A 24,089-nucleotide genomic window follows, 5' to 3' on the forward strand; every position below is an offset into this window, starting at 1 on the left:
CAAAAATAAGTACTAAGTAATAATAATTGCTTTTCTCAGTGAAAGATATTTAGATTTCAGATTTTTTTTTTATTGTGTATACTATTCGGCTATGTGTATGTGTGTATGTGACAGAATATAATAAGAGCAAATTTTTATTTATACTACAGTATTTAATGAATAAAGAAATAATCAGTTTCTTATAATAGTAATTGTGGATACTTATAGTATGCCGAATACTCGAATACTCTTTTATTGCTTTTTTCGTGTTTACATTAACTTTTTGTTTTATTTAAGTATTTTTATAAGGCCGACCATGCCGAGAATAAATGTTCCATGACTTGCACAAAATGGTGCACAAAAAATGTACTCCTACTGTATACTTACATATGTATATGTAGATATGTTCTTCGCAAAATATATTTATTGAATGGTTGTTCTCAAAAATAAATTTTATTGCTTGCTTGGAAGTTGTTGGTGTGAAAATCTGCTACCTCTAGCCGAAGGAAATTTACGCACATATATGTATATATATATATGTATATACTTATGTATGTATGTACAATTAGAATTACATTAAAATAAATGAATTTTTTATTGCTGCTAAATGGATCGACATTTTTAGTACTGCAATTTAGCAATCTGCACAATACTCGTACATATAATACAATATTAAATCAGAATTTGATGCAGAAAGTATTTAATAGGTCTACTTCAATATTTGTTAGCCCTGCTAGATGTATACATTTTAAAAAATTTGGCCATCTGTACCCAATGTTCAAATTTTCAGGTGTTTTCGCCCAAAACTAAGGTTCTCTTCCAAACGATTCGAAGTCCAGTCAGCGAACAAACGGCGTTGTCTATGGTCATCACCTTTGAGCTCCTGGGTCAGTTGGATCTTGCACGGGTGTAGGCCCAAGTCCCGACGCAAAATTGGCCAAGTTGAAGTCTGCGAAAGACAAAGTTCTTGTGCACAGCGAGGAATAGACTGCCTCGGGTTCTGCTGTACACTTTCACGGACCGCGGCAATGTTCTCGGCTGATCTTGCGTTCCTTGAACGTACGGGTGTTGGCTGATTGTTTACTGACCCGGTCGTATCAAATTTGGCCACCAAACGTTGAAGAGTCGACTTTGAAGGACCACCACGTCTACTGAAAAATGGGCGCAATGCGCGCAACGTTTGCGTTAATGAACACTCATTTTGATAATAAAGTTTTATCATTTGAATGTGCTGTTCAATCGTGTAACTTCCCATGATGATTTGGCATAAACAATTGAATAATAAACAAAAGATTTGACAGATGTCACCAAAACAAAATGGCTGCTACAGGGCGCCAAAATCGACCCGCGCCATTGAAAAACACTTTAGTAGGGAAAAAGCGATAGGATAGAATATAGAACAGTTAGTTAGTCCTGTAAGAATTTCCCAGATTCTTTGACAAATCTGAAAATATCCTCCAGTTTGAGAGAACGAACATTTCTCATTCTCATGACATCGGAACCCACAATTTGTATAGCCTTACTCTAGCAAAGGCAGTAGACTCACATAGAAGACACTTTCTGACTATACATTTAGCTTTATGCGGTCATGATACACTGGGACCTCTGATGTGGTCCATTGTGCTTGATCGCGAGTTTATAGTTGGAGGTTTCTAATTAGTTGGAGCACTTGCTTAAGCTTTTTGTTCCATATCAAAAATGGATTTTGTGACACACACTTTGCCTTGCAAGAGCTATACCTACATTCGCAGAGCAAGTACACTGGCATTTCATCACCCAGCTCACAACAATGGCCGACAGTTATTTCTACTAGTTGTAGTTTCATGAAAGGCATAACGAAGGCTACAGTGTCCTGTGTATGTAGTATCCAGTGAGAGCTCGGAAGATCTCTCTATTCAGGTGTACTAGCAAGTACGCAAGTAGACTCTTATAGAAGGAGGAATACATACTGAATTTATACATACATTGATTTGCCTGCCTCTGTTTCGAACTTTTCATCCAGTATCGTATGAACGATGCATGCCTCACTAGTCGGCCGCAAAAGTATTCTGGTCCTTTGAATTTTGATATAGTGGTTAATTTCGCTAGGTAGTTCACCTGCTCATTGTCATCACGAACTTCCTATCTTGGTAGCCAACCCAGCCAAATGGTATTCTTTGCTACCAAGGTGCTGCATTTCTCAACGGGGTTGGATGTTATTGTGTGAGACTGTAGTGCACATAAAGCTGCCTGTTCGTACATCGGGTACTTTTTAACTGCATGAGAACTATCGTTATCGTTTGACAGCTGAGAAAGGAAAATTGTATTGACATTTCTGTTCAGTGAGGTTTGGCAAGTCATCATGAATCGTTTAACGCCAAAACAATGCTTCCACTTGAAACAAATAAATAAATCTGTACGCGAAGTTAAGGGGGGAGCCTGCTTTAGAGGCTTAAAAAATTGATTTTTTCGTGGATTTTTTTGGGAAGGAAAGAAATATTCGATTGAAACGAAACTTTCAGGTTTTATTCCTATATACTTCAACAGTCTTCTCAAATTTTTTCATTAAAATATAACATAAGATGACATGTCTGGTACAAACATATTGCCGCGGGAAGATGCAGGTCGCAATTTTCATCAGAAACCAAAACCCCCCAAAAAAATTTTATTTTAGTATAGTATAGCTTCTATTTAAACCAAGAACATTAAACAAAAAGTGAGAAATTTAACAATTTTTCGCTAATTTAAAAAAAAATCATTTTTTTGGAAAAACAAATTCACTTTAGATTATTTAAAAAGTGGGTTAATCATAACTTTCTTAAGGTTTTTTAGGTTCAACTGGAAGATAATTTAATTCTGAGTACAATCAATGTTATCTAGTTTCGATAGGGCGTTTAACTTTTTCCCTATCTATCCCGCCAATTAGGAAAAATGGTAAACATAAAAAACCGAGAAATCGCACTTCGAGCGATCCGGCCGCTCGTATACCTGCTCGACGCTTGCTCACAAATTCTTCTGTAACTCCGAAAATATTTTGAATTTGCTTCTGAAATTTTGAAGACATATTCTTGGATAGTTTGTTTGTTTATGCAAAAAAAAATCGATTTTTTTAAGCCTCTAAAGCAGGCTCCCCCCTTAATAGAGTGAAGTGTCGAAGAAGACGCTGAAACATCGATTCAACGTAGTTCTCAACTTATTGATCTTTGTTCTTCGACTACGTGGAATCTCGGCTTACATGGCGATAAAATACAGACCGTGCAAGAGTTGAAGCCAAATGGCTATCGCTGGCCTCTCATTTTTGCTGATTAAGCTCATTTAGATATATTATTCAGATTTATTCAAAAAGTAGTCAAAAATTGAACTGGTCGCATGGACCCGCAGCCGTGGCAGATATTTTGACTGATATCTTATTAAAAAAATAAATGCCATGAAATTATCCCCCACATTGTATTGTACAATAATAAAAAAAATTAAATTAAGCTCTCACGCTCTTAAAAATACTCTTTATATATTTTGAGCCCAAATTTGTAAATTTTCAACTAGATATCTTTCACCATCCTAGTTTTGTACGGTCTTGTATGTAAATTAATTACTCTTCCTTATACTCACCATTTTCATTCAGATCGAAGTAGCAGTTTACTACACCGATGGATTCATTATTTTTTTGATTCACTTGACGGTCATTTGTTCGTATTTTTATAGTTTTTGCCGATATGGTTCGGGTTATACGAAAAATTGGTTTTGACTGTTGTTGACTTTTGGCACAATCAGAATAGAATATTCTCTTATACTACGTACTAGAATAATTTGTAGTACGTAGTATAAGAGATATCCCGAACCCTTAATCAACTGCCCTGGGTTATGTCCTGAACACTTCCCTTCTCCACTCACAAATCGTATGGAAGTGAGTCGAAATCGGTTAAGTACTGTAATTTCATGGACGTGTATAGCAGATATACAAACGTTTTGAGAAATCGGAGCTTAAATGTCATTTTTGTATGAATATCTCCCCCACAGCACCAGTTAGAGGTTTTGAGAATATTTTCCATGGCAGAAATGCACTCAGAGATTTGCCATTACCTTCCGAGGGGGCCGCTATTAAAAACAACTTTTTTTATCATTTGGTGTTTCATGCACGGAGTTTCCAATCTGTATACTTTCAACTGGTAGTCACACACTAACCCATTCGACTACAGCGGCTGTGTAATGTATGCTTTAAAAATTACCCAAATCAGACCATAGATATGAGCCTTCGAAATAACGCGACGACAGCGCCATCTAGTAGACGGACTATTTTAGAAAAAATAAATATTTTCTTCTTTAACTGCTTAGTTAGTGATTAGCGCTGTTTTACTACCACTGTTCTCGTGTGATGATGCCTTGTTTTTTGTTTTTGTTTTTTTTTTTTCATTCTAAGTCAGATCCGTTCCGTTAGATCTAGGTGTAACAGCAAATTTTTTACCTCCACGTCTGAGATTTCATGTAATATTTTAGTGATTTGCATGCTTTTCTGAGCTAGTAGTTCTGCCTGAAACACGCTGGCATAGTCAGGAAGACGGATTGATGTGGATATGCTGAGCGGCTCCGAACAGAGGCCAACTCCATCACCACAGTTCATCTTAGAACCATCAGTGTGATTTCAATGCCGAATGTATCAATCACTTTTCCTTTCTTCCATTCGGCTCTCGGTGGAAAACTTACCGTAAAGTCTTTCTTAAAGTTAAGGTCGGGGACTGTATAGTCTGATTTGTTTTTATATGTAAGTCTAATGGTAATAGATGTATTAGTGCATTAAGCGCTTCAGTAGGACTGCTGCTAAGCGCTCCTGTGGTTAGGATACTCGCTGTTCTTTGTATCTTGTTCAGCTTGGTTTGGTTGTATTACTTTTCTGCTGCGGTCCACCAGACTAGTGCCGCATTTGTTAGTATTGGCCTTACAATGGCTGTGTAATTTTGGCAGATTAAAGTTTGGTATCTTAGTTCTCTTAGTGAATAGAATCCTTTTAGTTTTGCTCGGGTTTACACTTAAACCACAGCACTTGGGCGACATAATTGTTGAGTAATCCCAGAGCTCCTTCCATAATCTCACGGATTATGGCTGAAAACATTCCTGAAACCATGAGCACTACGTCATCTGCATACGCCACCGCCTTAATTTCCTTTCGGCTAAATTTGGTAAGGATATTGTGGACAACTAATAACCACAGCAAAGGGGATAAGACCCCTCCCTGAGCGGTTCCCCCGTTGACAGAGCGTTTTATCGTGCTGCAACCTACCTGTCCGATGATTATTCTAGTTTTAAGCATGTCCTCTATCCATTCGTTAAGACCTACAGTACCTTCCCATTGAATTATGACCGATGGATCCCAATGACAGGCAGGATCGCAAAATCCTCCAAAGAGTTCTCTGGAACAGAAATGCTTCTAGTCGGATGATTTTAACAGAGGTTCAGGAATCTGGAGTAAATATTTCGGAAAGCACGTTACGACGACGCTTATACGAAAATGGACTTTTTTGCAGACGACGAGCAAAAAAGCCAAAACTGACACCCTGTATGTGAAATTGGCGGAAACTTTGGGCACAACTTCACAGAGACTTCGCCACGGAATATTGGAAAAAAGCAAGTTAAAAAAAACCATGTTTTTCCTTTCTCAAATGGCAGTAGTCTTCTTACTACTCTTCTTGAATATTCACACTTTTTTGTGGTTGTGTTTTTCTTCTTACAGATCATCTTCAGCGATGAATACCGATTGGAAGCGGTCACAAAAACCGCAAATTTTGTTCGCAGAAGAGCCGGAGAACGATATTCTGAAGATTGTGTGCTTCCAAGGGTCAAACACCCCCCCAGTGTTATGGTTTGGGGCTGTATAACCTCAGAGGGACCAAGTCCGCTACATTTTGTTCAGGGAACAATGCGCTCTCTCCAGTACGTAGAGGTGCTGGAAAACGTTTTGATGCCATATTTAGAAACCCTGAAGTGTTCGAGAGATGAATACACCTTTATGCAAGAAGGAGCTCCATGTCACACATCCAGGATGAGCATGAATTGTCTGAATTCAATGGAAGTAATGGTTTTGCCATGGCTTGGCAATTCACCAGAACTTAACCCCATCGAAAATTGTTGGGCATACCTCAAATCGGCAGTATACCAGCGGAATAATACCACAATACAACAGCTTCAGGAATCGAAGATGTGTGGTATAATGACCAAAATCTTAAGATGAAGATAACACAGTGCGTAGCCAGTATGCCTCAACAAATTGCGGCCGTCTTAGCAGCAAGAGAAACAGCCACGAAATATTAGTTTAAAATAAATATTTTTAATGCAAAAATGTCAAGAAGCTTTTAATAAAAACAAATATGTAAACTTTTTTAAATGCTTTAAAACCGTTTGCTTTTTATTTGCTCTCAAAGCCCTAAATATGTAATTTTTATTATCGGTCATAATTCAATGGCCAGGTACTGTATGTCTATGCTTAACATATTAAGAACCTCAATTATGGATCTTGTGCTCCCGCTATGTCGAGAAAAGCGACTAGTAAGCATTGTTTTTATTCTATGCCCCCCTCAATCGTACTTACAACCTCATGAATACATAGCTGTCTCTGTAGAATTTCCTTTGAGTTAGGCATGTTGGGATATTGAAATTGTTGTGTTTGTAATTCTCTGTGAGATATACATCCAACAATCGCTAAAAAGGTTTAAGAATAAAGGAGGATAAACTGATGGGTCTGAAATCTTTCACTGTATCATGAGCACATCTACCAACTTTGGGGATAAAAATCTCCTTCACCCTCCTCCAACTTTTTGGAATATGCCCCAGCATAAAATTTTTTTTGAAAAAGACCTCTAGCCACGGACTCGTCGTTTCTCGAGTATTCCACAGCATGGCTGGGAATATCCCATCTGGGCCGGCTGCTTTGTATGATTCAAAGTTTTTCATCGCCCATAGAATTCTATCTTGGGATACATGTGATTGATTGTATTGGATGACTAGTTGGATGTTTGAACACTATTAACATTGCTCTCAATATATTCTGTGTTGCCTGGAAAATGTGTGTTTATGAGATAATCTAATGTATCGGCCGAGGATTTTGTCCATTCTCCGTTGTCTTTCTTCAAGAAAGAAAGACAGGAGTGTTCTTTGGGTAAAAGCTTACTCAGTCTGGCCGTATCTTTGGTTGATTCTATAGAACTACAGAAATCTTTCTAAGCTTCTGTCTGTATCGGCATATTGGAAATTTATAAAGAAGGCAATCTACTCTCAACAGAATAAAAAGAAAAAAGAAAAGAAAAATCATTCAAGTATCTTATTTGATAAATTAAAATTTATTTAAATAATAGTAAATTTGTAATCTTAAAGGGGTAGAAATTAAGTATAAATATAATAATTCGTAGTTTCAGCAATTGAAATTATATTTACTTAACTACAAACATACATATCTTTGTATGTATGTGTGCATGTTTAGAGCTTAAAAAGTAAATGTATTTGTGTGTAAAGTAACTGCATGAGATACTATAGCACCTCGAAAAAAATGCTTAAGGAAACACCAATCCGCACAGTAGAATGACTACAAAGAAAAACATATAAAGTGGACGGAATTTTTTCGTTAATTGGTAGCAAAATTTTAAGTAAATAAAATTTGTGTTCAAAGGCGAGTATTTTTAGATTTGTATATTTAGCACATTTTTAATGAATTTATCTATATTATCATTGATTGTGTTTATGGAAGTAAGCACGCAAAATAAAGAAAAATGTATGATATACAAGAAATATAAACATACAATTTTAGAGATACCAAAAAGGTTTTAAAAAATTTGTGTAAAATTTATTAATGTGAAAAACTTCGATTAATCATATTTTTGTATAGTTTTTTAACAACTACGCTCACTTCCTGCCACAACACAACACTTTTAGTAGCTTTCCTGTTTATGAATATTTCCCCATATTCATATTTCTACCACTACGGTATGGAACTTGTACGCACAGGCGGATGTGGCAGCACTAAAGCATCCATACGTTGCAAGTGCTTCTTACTTGATTCTACAACAATTTGTGATGGCGCCGCTGCAGTGACGGCAATTGTCAGTAAGTTAGTTGAAGGCTGTAATGCCGGCGTACGCACACCGAAGAGTTTCTCTCGGAAACTGGGCCGATGCCCCAGCCGTTGTTGCTTAGCGGCTTTCTCATTCTCTTTGCGCTTTGCCTCTTCGATTTGCTTCTTTTTCTTTATGAGTTTTGCCTTTCTCGCCAATTCAATTTTGTTGCGTTCCATAACTTCTTCTAAATGCTTTTCCTGTAATGAAAACAAAAAATATTACGACTGTTAGTATCAGTCAGGTGCTTCTAAACATTTTATGTAATTACAAGCTATGGATACTCACAAACAATACTTGACGTTGTTTATCGCGCTTCGCCAACAATACCACCCATCCAGCGTAAGATATCATAATTAACGCCGGGACTAGGATGCCAGCCAGGCCACGGGCATCCTTCAGCCACGAATTGTAGAGAGCAATGAAAATGACCAAAAACGCAACAATCAGCGCTATCAGGCGTCCATTGGCTTTGCGCTCTTCCTACGAACATAAATAGTAATTGGTATGTATGTAGTAGTGAAAAATTTACAGATTCGAAGTGTAATTTAATTAGCAAATTAGAAACTTAAATTCTAGTGACACAGTAGTCAGTTCGTATTTTGTAATTAAATGGCAGTCAATAGTTAATAGTGTTCTTTCATCTGAAGGTCATGAGTTTGAGTTTTTTGTGAGCAGATATCTTTCTATTTGCAACTATAAATATTCGAGTGCACATCATAAATTGGACTCGCAGCTAAATATTTGTTGAAAATGTTTGTGCACTAAACTGAGGGTAATCTCTTAAGATTGTGAAGGGTGGTTAAATTTTAAAGGCCGATGTTGAATGTGAACCACACCTAAACGTCAAGCTTTTTTCTGCATTTCATTTAACATTTTTCAATTCCAGACTAACTCAATTTGAATTATGGAAAGAGACACAATCGAGCAATGCGTTAAAGTTATTCAGGCTTATTATGAAAGCGGGCGTTCAAATCAAAATGCATATCGAGCAGTTCGTGATTTTTTCGGTCAATTTAATCGTCCAAATGTGCGTACAATCGGAAAAAATGTGCAAAAGTTTGATCAAACTGGGTCAGTAGGAGATGTGAAAACACCAGTGCATGCCCGTACTGCAGAAAATATTGCTGCTGAAGAGCTGTCCACCTCAACTCGTCGTCGTCCCCAACAATTGCACCTCTCACGCTCGTCGTTGATGAACATTATGCATAAAGACTTGCATTTACACGCTTACAAGGTGCAATTGACTCAAGAACTAAAGCCTCTTGACCATTTTAAGCGTCGTCAATGGTCAGAATGGTGGCAGGAAATGGCAACAGTGAATGACCAATTTTCGAAGAAAATCATCTTCAGTGATGAGGTACACTTTCACCTCAGTGGATTTATCAATAAGCAGAATTGCCGCATTTGGGCGAATGATAATCCAAGAGTGATTGCCGAAAAACCAATGCACTCACAAAGAGTGACTGTTTGCTGCGGTTTATGGGCCGGCAGCATCATTGGGCCGTATTTTTTCCAAAATGAGTCCGGCCAGGCAGTTACTGTGAATAGTGTTCGCTATCGTGAGATGATAACGAACTTTTTATGACCCGAATTGGAAGATATGGATGTGGACGATATGTGGCTTCAACAGGACGGTGCCACTTGTCACACAGCTAACGAAACAGTGGCTCTTTTGCGCGAAAAATTTGATGGCCGAATAATCTCACGTCGCGGCGATGTCAATTGGCCGCCAAGAGCAAGAGATTTGACACCGTTGGACTTCTTTCTTTGGGGTTGTTTGAAAGAAAAGGTGTACGTTGATAAGCCAGCGAAAATTCAAGAGCTAAAGGATGAGATAATTCGGCACATTAACGGCATAGAACCTCAATTATGCCTCAGCGTCATCGAAAATTCGGACCATCGGATGGGGAGGTGTGCCGCCGAAGCCGCGGCGGCCATTTGGCCGATATTTTGTTCCATACGTAATTGAGCCACACCAATATTATCATAATAAAGAGAAATGAGAATAATTTCCTAAAAAAATCGTATTTTATTCAAAATCAACACCGGCTCTTGAAACTTAACCACCTTTTACATCTTACTTATGATTTTGTACAATAATAAATAAAAAATTTCTAAAGAAAAGCCCGTTTATGTTTCTTGGATGTTATCCAATAGTTCCAATAGTTGACATATTCCACTAATGTATATTAGTTTTTTTAGACCCCTAAAATATAAAGAAATAAAATTGTATGAATTTGTGTTTAATTTCTACATCCTCCTAAATTCCTACTACTTTCCCGCTGAATACCACATGCGGTCATTGCTTTCCTACTATTCATACGTATGTATGTATGTATGTATATTATGTATGTACATAAACAAATATGCACATAGAATAACATTTTAAAAATGTATTAAAATGTGACTAACCACCCACATAAATTGCACACGATTCCTATTTTGTGCACCACACTTTCATAAGATTATTCACAAATTATGTAGTTTAATTAGAGGTGGCAAAAATGTTTAGGTGCTAATACCCAAACAAGATTATGAATATGTTTTTCATTCCGTTTTTTCAGATACTATTTGTGAGTCATGCTGAATATTCTCAACTTTAGTCATCATTGAACATTGAACTCTTTAGATTTCATACCATAATTTATGGGTGATGCATACATACATACATATAATACACACCGTCACTGATCAATTAATAGAATGCAAGCTTGGATACAAAATTATAAATTTTACAAAATTATAAATTTTATTTTTTACTTATATTTATATATCTCGAAAACGAATTGAGCGATTCCAAACCCGTTTAAAGCTTTTAAAAGGTAATAAAATTTGCTATAAACTGTGCGTAAAACACTGTTTGCTAGGCCCTGCAGATTCAAAGATAACGAACTATCATAACGGATTTTTTAAATTTTTTTTGTAAAAATATAAAAAAAATTGTACTTTGAGAGAAAGGATCTCGAAAAATTTTTACTTTTTCGTGTATTTTTTGTTTTCACTCTAAGCTCTGTTTTATTACAAAAAAAATAAACTTTGATTCAACAAAATCGATGAACTAATACAAAAGTTACAAACATTCAAGTAAATATATCCATTTAATATTAAAGCACCCTACTGGTAATAGGTATGTGTTAGTATTCGCATATCAGTTAGTTACAGGTAGATTTTGGAAGGGTTATTAGATACAAAAAATTGTTAGTGTCGTTATCTCAAACACAGATACATTTCAAGCAAGATCATATGTTTAAGGCAGGTAGTGTTTTCTATGTATAACTAGGGAACCTTTTTGTATCGGTAGGCTTGCATTTTTAGTTGATCTATGTAAGTATAAATAATAGTACATGTGCCTCGTTCCTTCATAATTTCTGCAAGGATCGCCGGATACTGTTCACTTTATAATTGCAGTTTATAATCCGTCGTTTACTTAAAAATATAATATGAATAAAAGGGCGCGAGAGTTTGAGTGTAAAAATGATCCAGATATGTTCTGTTTCATCTGCGGGGAATTTATCGTTAAAAGGATGCGACGTGTGTTTTCAAATCCTTTGAAATTTGCATACCATAAGTGTTATGGAATTGAGCCAAGAAACAATGAAAAACCATGGACACCGAATACTGTGTGCACCACATGTCGAGTCGAATTGATATTTTCGGAAACCGGAACCAAAAGGTACATCGTAAAAATTAGGAGTTTGCTCTCTTTTAATGCATATCTGATGGATAGCCGAGCACGTCAAGACCACTACATCATAAAGGATTGGCCAGAACGAATCGAGTTTCAAGCTGGGGTGGATAACATAAAATACTCACCACTTATAAAGAAGGAAAAAATAATTCTACCACCGCTCCACATCAAGCTCGGCCTTATCAAAAACTTTGTCAAGGCTTTGAACAAAGAAGGCGAAGCTTTTCATTATTTGTAAACAATCTTTCCACAGATTTCAGAAGCAAAAATAAACGAAGGAAAATAATGGCCAATACCCATTTCAAAGAACTATTGTCACCAGTGGAGGCAGCGTCGTGGGACTCTTTTGAAAAGGTCGTTACTTCTTTTTTAGGCCATCACAAAAGTCCTAACTTCGAGCTGATAGTGAACGATTTAATCAAAAACTATGCGGAAATGGGTAAATAAAAAACACATATAAGACCGTTTTCTCATTTAACTTTAAAACTAAACAAAAAATTTGAAAGCAAATTTTTAAATTTACAGATAATATATAGCCCTTAATCTGAATTTATTGCCCTGCTCCGAACAAACAAGAACGACCAAAATTTGTTCTGAATTGGAAGATTAATCCAGCCTAAGAAAATGATATGCTAATGTGTCACTTACGTATTTATCTAATTCCCTCTTTAATTTTCTTTCAGGAGTAAATATGTCTTTAAAAATTCATTTTCTGCACTCCCATTTAAATTTTTTTCCGCAAAATCTTGGCGACGAAAGTGACCGAAAGCGTCAAAACAAGACACATAACTTTTTCAATTATAAAATAAGATCATAGAGTTAAGACAGAATCATATGTACATATGCTATTATTTGTAGGATACTTAAGTTTTACTATATGGATATATTTACTTGAATGCTTGTAACTTTTGTATTAGTTCATCGATTTTGTTTAATCAAAGTTTATTTTTTTTGTAATAAAACAGAGCTTAGAGTGAAAACAAAAAATACACGAAAAAGTAAAAATTTTTCGAGATCCTTTCTCTCAAAGTACAATTTTTTTTATATTTTTACAAAAAAAATTTAAAAAATCCGTTATGATAGTTCGTTATCTTTGAATCTGCAGGGCCTAGCAAACAGTGTTTTACACACAGTTTATAGCAAATTTTATTACCTTTTAAAAGCTTTAAACGGTTTTGGAATCGCTCAATTCGTTTTCGAGATATATATGATTAAGTGGGCCGAATTTTTTTTTTTTTTAAATAACGGTAATTCGTAAATATCTCAAAAACGTTACCATAGAATAAAAAATAACCTTGATTTTCGGAATCAGACGGTGATTTTACATAGGAATTTCATAACGGCGTCTCTGGTGCAGAAAAAAAGTTGAAATTTGTGATCCAGTGTAATCAAAGAAAACGAGTAGCATGACTTTCACTTTTGACCGACTTTGACGTGGGTTCTTGGGTTTCTTCTCATTCGGCCATTCAGCCGCCTGTTGACTGTTGACTGGTTTGCATGTCAAACTCATATACCCACGTCTTATCACCTGCTATGATGCGCTGGATAAACGTTGGGTGCGAGTTCACTTGTCACTTGCTCAAGCATGTCTTTAGCCATCTTCTTCCGATGAATTTTTTGAAAGAAATTCAACTCCCTTGGAACGAGTCGAGCAGTTACGCCGCAAATAGGAGGAGCTCGGCCAAAAACCTATCAGACGTTTACGTGTCAATTATTTATTTATTTAAGGCACATTCCTACCCTTGTGAAGCTCCAAAAGTATGCAATGGCGGGTATGAATCTCTTTTGGTATTTTGCTAGGCATTTCACTTAAAATGGCGAAAGAAAATTTATGGTTTACCATAAGTTTTCCCAACCAAACAAATAACTTTAATTTTGAAATGTGCCTGGCGCGACTTTCAACTACGTAATGAACTCATAAACGGTAAAGAAGCATTAACATGCGCAGAAACGCTATTATTTTTCGGTCGCCTTAATATTAATACAATTACCTACATATTATTTTTCATATTCAAAAACCATTCATATGCAGAGCCACGCAAATTTTTTGTAAATGGGCTAGAACTCTAGCGCAGCATATTGCAAATTTTTATGATTCACTTTGACTATCATAAAACATTGATTTATTATCTAAATTCGATTTTCTAATTATAAAGTGATGCGCTCATTCCAAATATTTTCAGTACAAAAACAAAAAAAAAGCAGTAGTGGCTGGAAAAATTTATTGAATAATAAATCAATTGAGTTTTCAATGTCTTACGGCATGGATTTTCATCAATTTTGACAGGTCCATCAATTTGAAATCCTTCAGTCAGTGAGTGGAATTTGTTTGTTTACTGAATAAGATGTAACGTGCGTGCAAAATTAAAAATTGTATACTTATAATATACACATAAATATTTCACATATGCATGTGTGCATATACCCATACGTAAAGGGTGATTAAGTTAGAGGTATCGGATTTTATGAGGAAACTATGAAAATTCAAATTGATTAGACAATCTTTATTGTTTCTGTGTAGAATCATTCATTACATTTATTTTTTAAAGGCAATCTCTTTCAAATGTTGGCCGCAACTACGCCATAATTCGGTCTTTGGTAAATACCAATTTTGAATGACTCGCTCGAGGACTTATGTCGAAATCTCGTGAATAATTTTAGTAATGTTGGCTTCCAATGAATGTTTCAATCAAAGCTGGTTCATCCAGAAAGCATTTTGACACATACCTCCACAAATAAAAGCCCAAAAGTGGCCAATCCATTGGTCCGAGACGAGAGATACATTTTTCATCGAAACGACGACGCAGAAAATGAATTGTTTCACGGACTGTATGGCAAGTTGCACCATGTTGTTGGCACCAAATGTTGTGAAGATCACGGGGATCAATTTTCGGCATCAAAAAGTCGTTTATCATGGGCACGATAGCGTTCGCCAATCACTGTCCTCGCCAATCTCGTCTTTGAAGAAATATGAGCCGATGATTCCTCCAGCCCATTGGCCTCACCAAACGGTTATTTTCAATGGATGTAATGGTTATTCTTGCATGGCGTGGGGCTGGGGTTTTGACGTAGCCATGAAGCTAAAAATGGGCCTCATTTCTGAACACCATAAATTGGCCTAAGCGCGTCATGAACACTTTTCACAGAGAGTCGATTTTCGTAATGCAATTCTACGATTTGTAAACGTTGTTGAGGGGTAAGATTTTCCATGAAGAAATGTCAATGAATACTGAAAAACTACATATTTAGTTTAGCAGTAGCCACACGTGATCGCCTATTGAAAAAAGTATCTCCAATCTGATCACCCTTTACTTTCGCTTGCATGCACATGCATATATTTGTACTATATTAGTATGAATGAAATTTCTTTGAAATTTAGATTCAAGAAAAGAAGTCAATTGTGAAAACTCAACGTGCGTATACAAAATTAATGATGTGAAAAGTGCGCCTTCAATGTAAGAACACCATTAAACATTTGTACGAAAGGTTTTCGACTGGTGATGCTCTTTCTAATCCAAAGAGGCCAAATCAAAATCGACCAAGGCGTCGCCAAGGACATCCCAAAATCGCCGTTCTCAACAGTTGGGCATTGCTCGGACCACTTTACAACGAATTATCCGCATTGATTTGCATTTATTCCCGTATAAGATTCAATTGACGCAAAGATTGCTGCCTGCAGACAAGCCTCGTCGATTGGAATGGGCCCAAAGAGTCATCGAAATCCATCGGGTCCGTCGAATATGGGCAACCCTGTACAAAATGGCGCTAAATTAATCACCCTATATAATTTTTACATATTGCGTTGTACGTCAGTCAGGTTTGACACTTGTGAATTAGACAGCTGCAGTATGCAAACTGACAAGCAATGCAGCGTGTAAAAGTCAAAATAAAGATTTCTATCACTGAAAATTTTCTATTTATTAAAAAAGTTATAAAAAAAAACATTGGATGATCAATTTTGCGCCACTTTGCACCTACTCATTCCTTAGGTTCTTACTATACATACATATGGGTAGTTATAATCAAGAAATCCATTACTCTTTCCCTAAACCCACCTTCAACAGGCTCTTCGAGATTAACATTCCGTCAAGAAAAGAGCGGCAAACTCAAACTAAGAATATCAAAAGTTGGTCAGAAATGCCTAATAGCTCCAAATGGTATTAACATCTTCTTCAGGGGCAGTCTTATATGAGTTCCGGGACATAGAGATATTGGAGGAAATTGCAAGGCTGATGAGCCAGCCAGGTACTAATCTTCCACTTCTTCAAAACAGAGGCAATATTGGAACTCCTATGGCAATTTGCAACTTAAGGATAAAAAATAATATTCTACAAGAGGCCAAGAGGTCATGGAAAGGCAAAAATTCTTGTTTCACAGTCAGGATAATTTGGCCGCGTATAGATAGGAAAAGGTCAGGCAAATGGCGCGAGAGAACATCTCGAAGGTCGTGGCTTGTGTCGCCGGTCATTGACTGTTAGGTAGGCACTCTTCTAGGCTAGAAGTATTTTCTCATGAATACTGCAGAAGTTGTAGGTAAGAGGAAGAAGCAGTAGATTACTTCCTCTGTAATTGTCCAGCCTTAGCTAGGAGTAGAGCAAGGTTCTTAGGAAAATACTCTTTTGACTTGACTTGGGTGAATTCCTTCACTTTTCGGCTTCCCGACTACTGTAGTATCTTTCAGGCTGAACTGATGGCAATAATGAAAGCTGTGACACCTGGAGATGATGTCTACATTTCCACTGATATCCAGGCGGCGATAAATTCTCTCACAAAACAGTCGACAACCTCCAAGGTAGTCATGAAATACCGCGCATCTCTTAACGAGATGGCTGAGTCATTTCACCTAATTATAACATGGGTTCCTGGCCATTGTGACATTGAGGGGAACTGCAGGGCCGATGAACTAGCGAATATCGATACAAAATTGACTGATGAGTACATAGACAATGATTACGGTATACCCTTGCAAACATGTAAACTACGTATTCTCGAAGAAATTGTAATAGTAGCGAATGAAAGATTGCGTAATGAAGCAACTTGCAAAATCGACCGACAGCTGTGGCCGACTCTCAATGCTAAACGCTCAGAACTTCTACTAAGAAGAGATAAGCAGTGTTAACACACTGATTTCAGTTATTACGGGGCACTGCCTAATCGGTAGACACGCTCAGAGAATGGGCGTGCAAACCATGACTTCTGCAGAAGCTGTCTAGAAGACGAAGAGGAAGAGACGATCCCTACCTTATGTGTCACTATCCTGCTCTATTCAGACGTAGACTTGCCATTTTGGGTAGACAATCCTTTCATGAATTGGAAGATCCCGGCTCTGCCGAAGTTAAGGATCTTACAAAATTTTTGAAAAGTTTACATTGGTTTTAGGAGGGATAAGGGCATCACAATGGGCCATGAGTCCGAGTGTGTCCCACAGTGGACAACCGCTACAACCTAACCTAACCTTATGTTGCCGTGTTACACAGTGACTTGGCTATTTTAAACCGACTACCACAAAAACCTAAACAAATCTAGACTTTTTCTCCCATGTAAACAAATTCGAGCATGCCCAGTGTATGCAAGAAAATGCGTGACACCTCAGCAAAAACAAAAATTGTCAAAAAGCAACGATATTTTGTAGATATTTAAAACTTGCACTTTACTGAACTTAAATTTAAAGCACTATAAAACTGCTTGCCCAGAAAAATTCTATAAATTCTGGTTAAAAAATTTAAAACATTGAGGAAATTTTATAAGACGTATTCTTATAAAAATATAGCGGCGTATTTATAAATTTGCACTAGAAAAAATCGTCGCGGCACAAATTAAGAGTAGTTAGGGCAAGTATGTGCGTGTATATGTGTACTATAGAAGAAACCGCCTTCGTAATTTTATAAATATATTTTCCGCGGGCGCCGTAGCCGAATGGGTTGGCGCGTGACTAACATTCAGGAGTGCGTAGGTTCGAATCTATCGAATAATAGAAAAAGTTTTCCCTAATAGCGGTCGCCTCTCGGCAGGCAATGGCAAACCTCCTCATTTACCGTTTGATGCCGACTTAAAACTGTAGGTACGTCCATTTGTTAAGCAACATCGACACAAAAATAGGAGGAGGAAGAGCTCGGCCAAACACCTAACAGAAGTGTACGCCCCAATACTTTATTTATTTCTTTTATATTTTCACATTAATATAATATATACATTGCAATATATTCGTAGCCAAGCACAACATTCATATGAGAAAGTAAACCATCCTCCTCAACACAATTCGCCACCAACGGAAATGGATGTGCCAAGCAATGTCGAAGCGTAAACTGGCCGTTGATTTTCAATAGCTTTAATGGCATATCTGACTTTTCACAAATGGTATGGAACGTTTTATTACAAAATGTTTCGCTGGTCGACAGAACGCTTTATTGTAAATGAGAATTCTGACGGAAAAATCGTATTTTCAGAGGAAGCTCATTTCCACCTCAGTGGCTATGTTAACAAACAAAATTGCCACATTTGGGGATCGAAATATTCACACGCCGATGCATCCGCGCTGTTAGTTCTGCCTTCTCCAAACTGGATAAAGAGTCAAAGCGAATGGGTCTGGTGGTGAACGAGCACAAATCGAAGTCCTCCTGTCTTTAAACAAACAGTCGACGCACTTGCGTATCAGCACCCACACCACTGTTGACAATTATAATTTCAAGGTTGTAAAAGACTTCGTATATTTAGGAACTAGCATTAACACCGATAACAATGTCAGCCTAGAAATCCAATGTAGAATCTCTCTTGCCAACAAGTGCTACTTTGGACTAAGTAGGCAACTGAGCAGTAAAATCCTCTCTCGACGAACAAAACTAACACTCTACAAGACTCTCATCATGCCCGTCCTAACGTATGGCGCAGAAGCTTGGACGATGACAACATCCGATGAAGCGACGCTTGGAGTGTTCGCGAGAAAACCTTTTGAACCTTTGCACGTTGGCAACGGCCTATATCGCAGGCGATGGAACGATGAGCTGTATGAGCGACGACATATACATAGTGCAGCGAATAAAGATCCAGCGGCTACGTTGGCTGGGTCATGTCGTCCGAATTGATTCAAAGGCTCCGGCTCTGAAAGCATTCGATGGGTACCAGCTGGTGTGAGCAGAGCAAGAAGAAGGCTTCACTTGGTGTGTCCAACTGGCGCCGGTTAGCACGAGAAAGAAACGACTGGCGCGCTTTTGTTAAACTCGGCCAAAATCGCGTAAGCGGTTATCGCGCCTATTAAGAAGAAGAAGGTGTATTCATAACTAATGACTTTTTTGTGTGGATGTTTGTGAGCTAGAAGCCGACCTTAATCGATTTTTTGTATTCGAAAATTGTTGAGGATGAAATATAAGTAGGTTATGTGAGGCTTCAACAGGGCAATGCTACAAGTCACGCAGGTAGTCTTATATTTCCATGCTCTCTTCGAAAATCGAACAATTAGTCGAATAAGTGATATCTAAAAGCTGCAATTTGACTCCAGTCGACTAATTATTGAGTGGCTTTGCTAAGGATAGATATTACAAAAGTTGAAAAATTAAATCCTTGTTGACGTTGGAGAAATAAACTTGTAAAAACAAATTACGTTGTAATTTTAGTTAAATTGTACAATGTTTAATGACAAGGAACACTATTTTCTTATATATAAAAATGAATGTTTGTCTGTATATCATCGATGAACTCAAAAACTACAGAATCCATTACTATAAAAATTGGTATATATATGTATGTATTTTTCCACGGAGAAGGTTTGTAGGATATGCTCATTGATGCCACTCGCCACCAGGTGGCGCTGCAGAGTAGCAAATTCTGCCCCGTTCAACCGATTGTCATCAAAATTAGTATGGCCATGTATTTTTACACAGAGGAAACGAAGAAATATTGTGCATCCCACATCACTTCAATAAACATCGAATTGAAACTAAACTTTGTAATGTCACAATTTTTTCGAAATAAACAAAATCAATAAAATTTATTCGTCTACGCACCAGATTTGTGTACTGATTTTTCTTTAAAGTTATTTTACAGCTGGTTTTTAATAAAAAAGTATCATTGGAAAATGTTGACGTGTCTTTTATATATAACAGAATTAATTTACAGCCCAAGTTTTGAAATCAACACTTGAATTTTCGTGATCCCCCCTGTTTGTGATATGCGGGCTGTTACCTAAGGTTTGAGATATGGCAACACCAGCGTGAATATACCACTGTGCTGGTAAATATTGATATGTTTAATTGAATTTCATCGTAAACATTCTCATTTCATGATTTTTTTTGACATTCAACATGAATTAAGAATTAAGAAATAAGGATCAACCAACAACTTTTGATAATGAACCACGCCTGTATATCACTGGCTTTCCAAATTCAATCGTAGTATGACAATTACTTCGCTAAACAGTACGAATTTTGTGAAGATCTACAACTACTGCATAAGTTGCGCCAGAAGAAAAATCCTGGACGTACCCTAAGCTTGAGGCATGCTTGAGCAATAGTTCGTACATGCAATACTGCATGAACATTTGACCTTCAAAAAGATTGAAACGGATATATATTGACAAAGTTGTATCGTGGTGCATCAAAATACGCCTCTAAGATGCTGACAGGCTACATGCAGTACAATTGTGGGTCAATGCATATGAGTGCGAAACGAAACTATAATCGACTTTATAGTCTGATCTTTTAAGCTCATCCACGAAAGATTTTCAAGCAAAAGATCGCTTGCTTTTTCGGAATAATGGAGTTTGTCTCGCGCGTTTGGTATGAGACCATTTGTTAGCCAGAAATGAAAGAAAAATACGAACGTCTTATTACGAAAGACGAATCATTCGTCATCACGACCTTGATAGGTCTTACAAATCAAACTCAAACAAACGAGTATTTATGCACTAAAAATATCGAATTGATGTATGATCCGCAGATCAAAAGCAAAATAAAAGCGGAACATTTTTGGACGCCTAAATAAGTGTTTGATGCGTTCAAACCACATTTTTTGGCATGACCTTAATCGGAGTGGTAAAAGTGCTACAAATGGATATAAAAGTATTTGATAACCAGGTATAATATTTTGAAACACAACGAAGCCATTTACTTATTCTTTTCAAACTTCAATAGCAACCCTCGAATTACTGAAACTTCATTTGAAAATTCTTAAATAATACTTCTCTGCCGGAAAAGCAGCTGGAGATTTTCGGAGTCATTCGGGATGGGAAAGAAAAGAAAAATACATTCAGGTGTACAAGCGTACTGCTAAATTGAAGGGTTTCGGAGATCTCATGCCCCGCTACGGTGCTTGTCGTCGATTACGGATTTTCATTCCCACGTGTCACTGTGAATCTTTGTATTAGGGTTGCTATTTATATTTCTGGACTAACAATGGAAAAATCGAGGTTGAAAACGAGTTTTTTTTTTAATGTTTTCGTTGATGTTCTAAATATTTTTACATTCTTTTGAGCCAATTTTGGAAGCATTTTGTTAAATTGCGTGTTCAGAGCGTTTCCCGGGAGTTTTTTAAATTATTTATTTATTTTTATTATTTTTTTAACCCAACGTGGTCTGCAAAATCTTATTGATGCTTGTCATACTAATACCCAAGGAAGCCTCAATCTCATGGCATGTGAATGCAAAAACTGGACCAGAATTCATCGGTAAGTGAACATCGACCGCGAGAGCATTCATAGTACCATTAGTTTTTTATGGCGATAGAGGTTTCTGCTTGCTCGCGGTATGCTGATTTTAGATCAACGAAGCATTGTTAATGAAGTTAAACTGCGTCGAAAATTGTGAAAAATAGTCGCACAAAAAAGTTCACGGTTGAATTCCCTGAGTAAGTTTATGGTAAAATATATCAAATTTTCCAATGAAGACATCAGATGGGGCCTGAAGACAAGATAAGTGCGCAAGACCAAAACTATAAATAGCAACTAGCAAAACTATAGCAAAATACAATGGAGTTTGTGAAGTATTCGTAGGGTAGCCGCCGTAGCCGAATGTGTTGGTGTGTGACTACCATTCGGCAGTGCGTAGGTTCGAATTTGCGTGCATGAAGTAGCAAGGTTTTTTTAATAGCGGTGGCCCCTCGGCACACAATGGCAAACCTCCGAGTGTATTTCTGCCATTCGAAAACCTCCTTATAAAAACCACTAGCCGTTCGGAGGCGGCTTAATACTGTAAGTCAAGACGTACGCCACAAATAGGAGAAAGAGCTCAACCAAACACCTAACAGAAGTGCTTTTTTTTTTTGTATTTGTAGGTTAGATTGAGCGGCGGTTGACAGACACACTTTGACCTGAATAGTCACATAGTGATACCACTGGAGCTCCTTTACACTCCTGAGTCTTATATGACCCACCTGTGGATTTAATAAATTATGTTAATTTTGGCCACGCCATTTGGGCGGCCTCTTCAGTGCTGTCGAGGAAAGCCAATCTGGGCGTATTCGTCAGAAAAGCTTTAACTAATTTCACTTTGAATTTCAAAACTGAGCGCGCAACAACAAATGGCGTCAACATTTTAATTCAGCGTTTATTTGTTTTTTTGCTTTTTTGGTTAACAGATCATTATTTTCTATAAACTGCTTTGCTTTATTCAAAGGAGATGGTCACGCTATGCTATTTAAAATATCTAAAAACTTACACGATTCTTGTTTTCGAGCAGTTCTTTTAGATTTTCCTCGACGATCTCCTCATCCGTCATCGACTCCAGACTCTTTTTGCCATGCGTGCTGCTTGGAACGCTTGTCGTTGAGATCGTTTCACTTTTCAGCGTCGCTCTAGAATCCACCTTCTGCAGCGTTCTATTCAAACTATTACCTTTCACTGTGTCATTCGACTCCCGCCTCGGTAAGGTGCCCGAGAGTGACTTCAAGTCGTTTTTAGATTCACCACTACGTAAAGTCGATTTTGAATCTGATTTTATCAAAATTTTGTGATCACTTTTTAAGGAGGTTTTTGATTCGGCTTTCGAAAGTGTCGAATGTGTGTTGGGTGTGAGCTTTGTATCACTTTTTCGTTTATGCTTTGTGTCATTTTTGATTTGTATGACGAAATCATTTTTTGTATCATTAACAGTTAAAATGTTTGAAATATGTTTAGATTCACTTTTGTTACCGCTCTCTTTCAACTGTGTTGCTAAATTTTTTGGCACATTTTTATGCGAATTATGTGTAGGCACAATAATGGTAGGAGGAGTATTTTTGAAACGCACGCGGTCATGTTTAAAATTGTCAGTTATTTCGAATCGTACATCATTTGGCGCGGTGTTATATGGTTTCACTTGATTTGTGTGATTTTTTTCATTCTTCACTTCGAATCCAATAAGAGCAGACATATTCTTCCAAATTACAAAAACAAAAAAAAAATTATGTATAAAAATAAAATATAAGATACAAAAGTCAGATACTGCAAGATTAAATTTTAAAATTTTCGAATAAATTCTGTATACCGAGAAATGTGAATCGTGCGCGCCGCTTTCTGAATTACAACTAAAATCGTTCAAGACTTTCGTGCTAAAAATGCTGGCGTGCCGTTTTCCCGACATTTTCCACACTTTCACGATAACTTCGCTACACTTTATGTATTTTCGATTATCTTTTCTTGTTTTTTTGTTTTTTTTTTTTTGTTTGTTCTCCATTTAACACTTGTGCGAATTGCGAGTACTCACCCGTACCATTTACACACCTATAATACAGGAAAGTTTTACTATAAAATCCAAAGGAAAATGCCAAAAATTAAAGTGAAAAAAGTACCAGCAAAGAGTGCAGATATACTTTAAGAAAATATCAAAAGTATTCGAAAATACACCGCGCTATGCCATGGAGTCCATGAAATCTGCTTATTTGTTTACTTTATCATAAATTAGCCAGGGAGAGGAATCGGCTGCGAGCGACGATCGGGCGCAGATCGGTGTGCAGCTGGAAACACTGCGGATATTTGTTGTTGCTATTAATTGGCATTGATTGGCAATTTTCAAAGCAGCGGGAGTCGGCTAAGCGTTTAAGAACTAAATACTACATGTGTATATACATTCATCTACAAATAAACATAAAAAGGCATGCCTGCGTGTGCACGGGTGCGTATACGTAACCACAACAAATGTAATAAAAGAACAAAGAAACCAACGGATGTATGCGACTTTTATGCCTTATTTTACATTTTGTAAATATTTTGTAATATAAACGAATAGTTTTGGCAGGGAGCTGAAGTTCGCCGGTTTTGGTCAATTTAATGAATGGAAATTTGATCAGAGTTAATTAGAAATTTATTTTCTGAATTTTTTTATTTTTGTTTTTGCGATGCATATTAATGAAATGACCTAGCGTAAGTGATGACAGTC

At 37.0% G+C, this 24,089-nt stretch overlaps 1 protein-coding gene across 1 annotated transcript; it reads right to left on the bottom strand.

Annotated features, from left to right (window-relative positions):
• Positions 1–7,814: 7,814 nt before the first annotated feature.
• LOC129238606 (uncharacterized) lies at positions 7,815–23,212 on the bottom strand. The gene is made up of 3 exons (XM_054873679.1): positions 22,392–23,212; positions 8,343–8,537; positions 7,815–8,254 (listed from the first exon to the last, which is right to left on the bottom strand). Exons 1-3 carry the CDS (start codon positions 23,082–23,084, stop codon positions 7,922–7,924), a joined length of 1,221 nt encoding a protein of 406 aa, XP_054729654.1. The 5' UTR covers positions 23,085–23,212; the 3' UTR covers positions 7,815–7,921.
• Between the last annotated feature and the right edge of the window lie 877 nt (positions 23,213–24,089).

This window comes from Anastrepha obliqua, chromosome 2 (assembly GCF_027943255.1).
Source record: "Anastrepha obliqua isolate idAnaObli1 chromosome 2, idAnaObli1_1.0, whole genome shotgun sequence".
In the NCBI taxonomy this organism is placed as follows: domain Eukaryota; kingdom Metazoa; phylum Arthropoda; class Insecta; order Diptera; family Tephritidae; genus Anastrepha; species Anastrepha obliqua.

What these genes read in the sequence shown, in the direction of transcription:
- LOC129238606 (XM_054873679.1), bottom strand. Translation starts at nt 23,084, where the DNA reads ATGTCTGCTCTTATTGGATTCGAAGTGAAGAATGAAAAAAATCACACA. An exon ending in TGCTCGAAAACAAGAATCGT is followed by an intron (nt 8,538 to 22,391) that starts GTAAGTTTTTAG and finishes TTATGTTCGTAG; the next exon opens with GAAGAGCGCAAAGCCAATGG. An exon ending in AACAACGTCAAGTATTGTTT is followed by an intron (nt 8,255 to 8,342) that starts GTGAGTATCCAT and finishes TTTTCATTACAG; the next exon opens with GAAAAGCATTTAGAAGAAGT.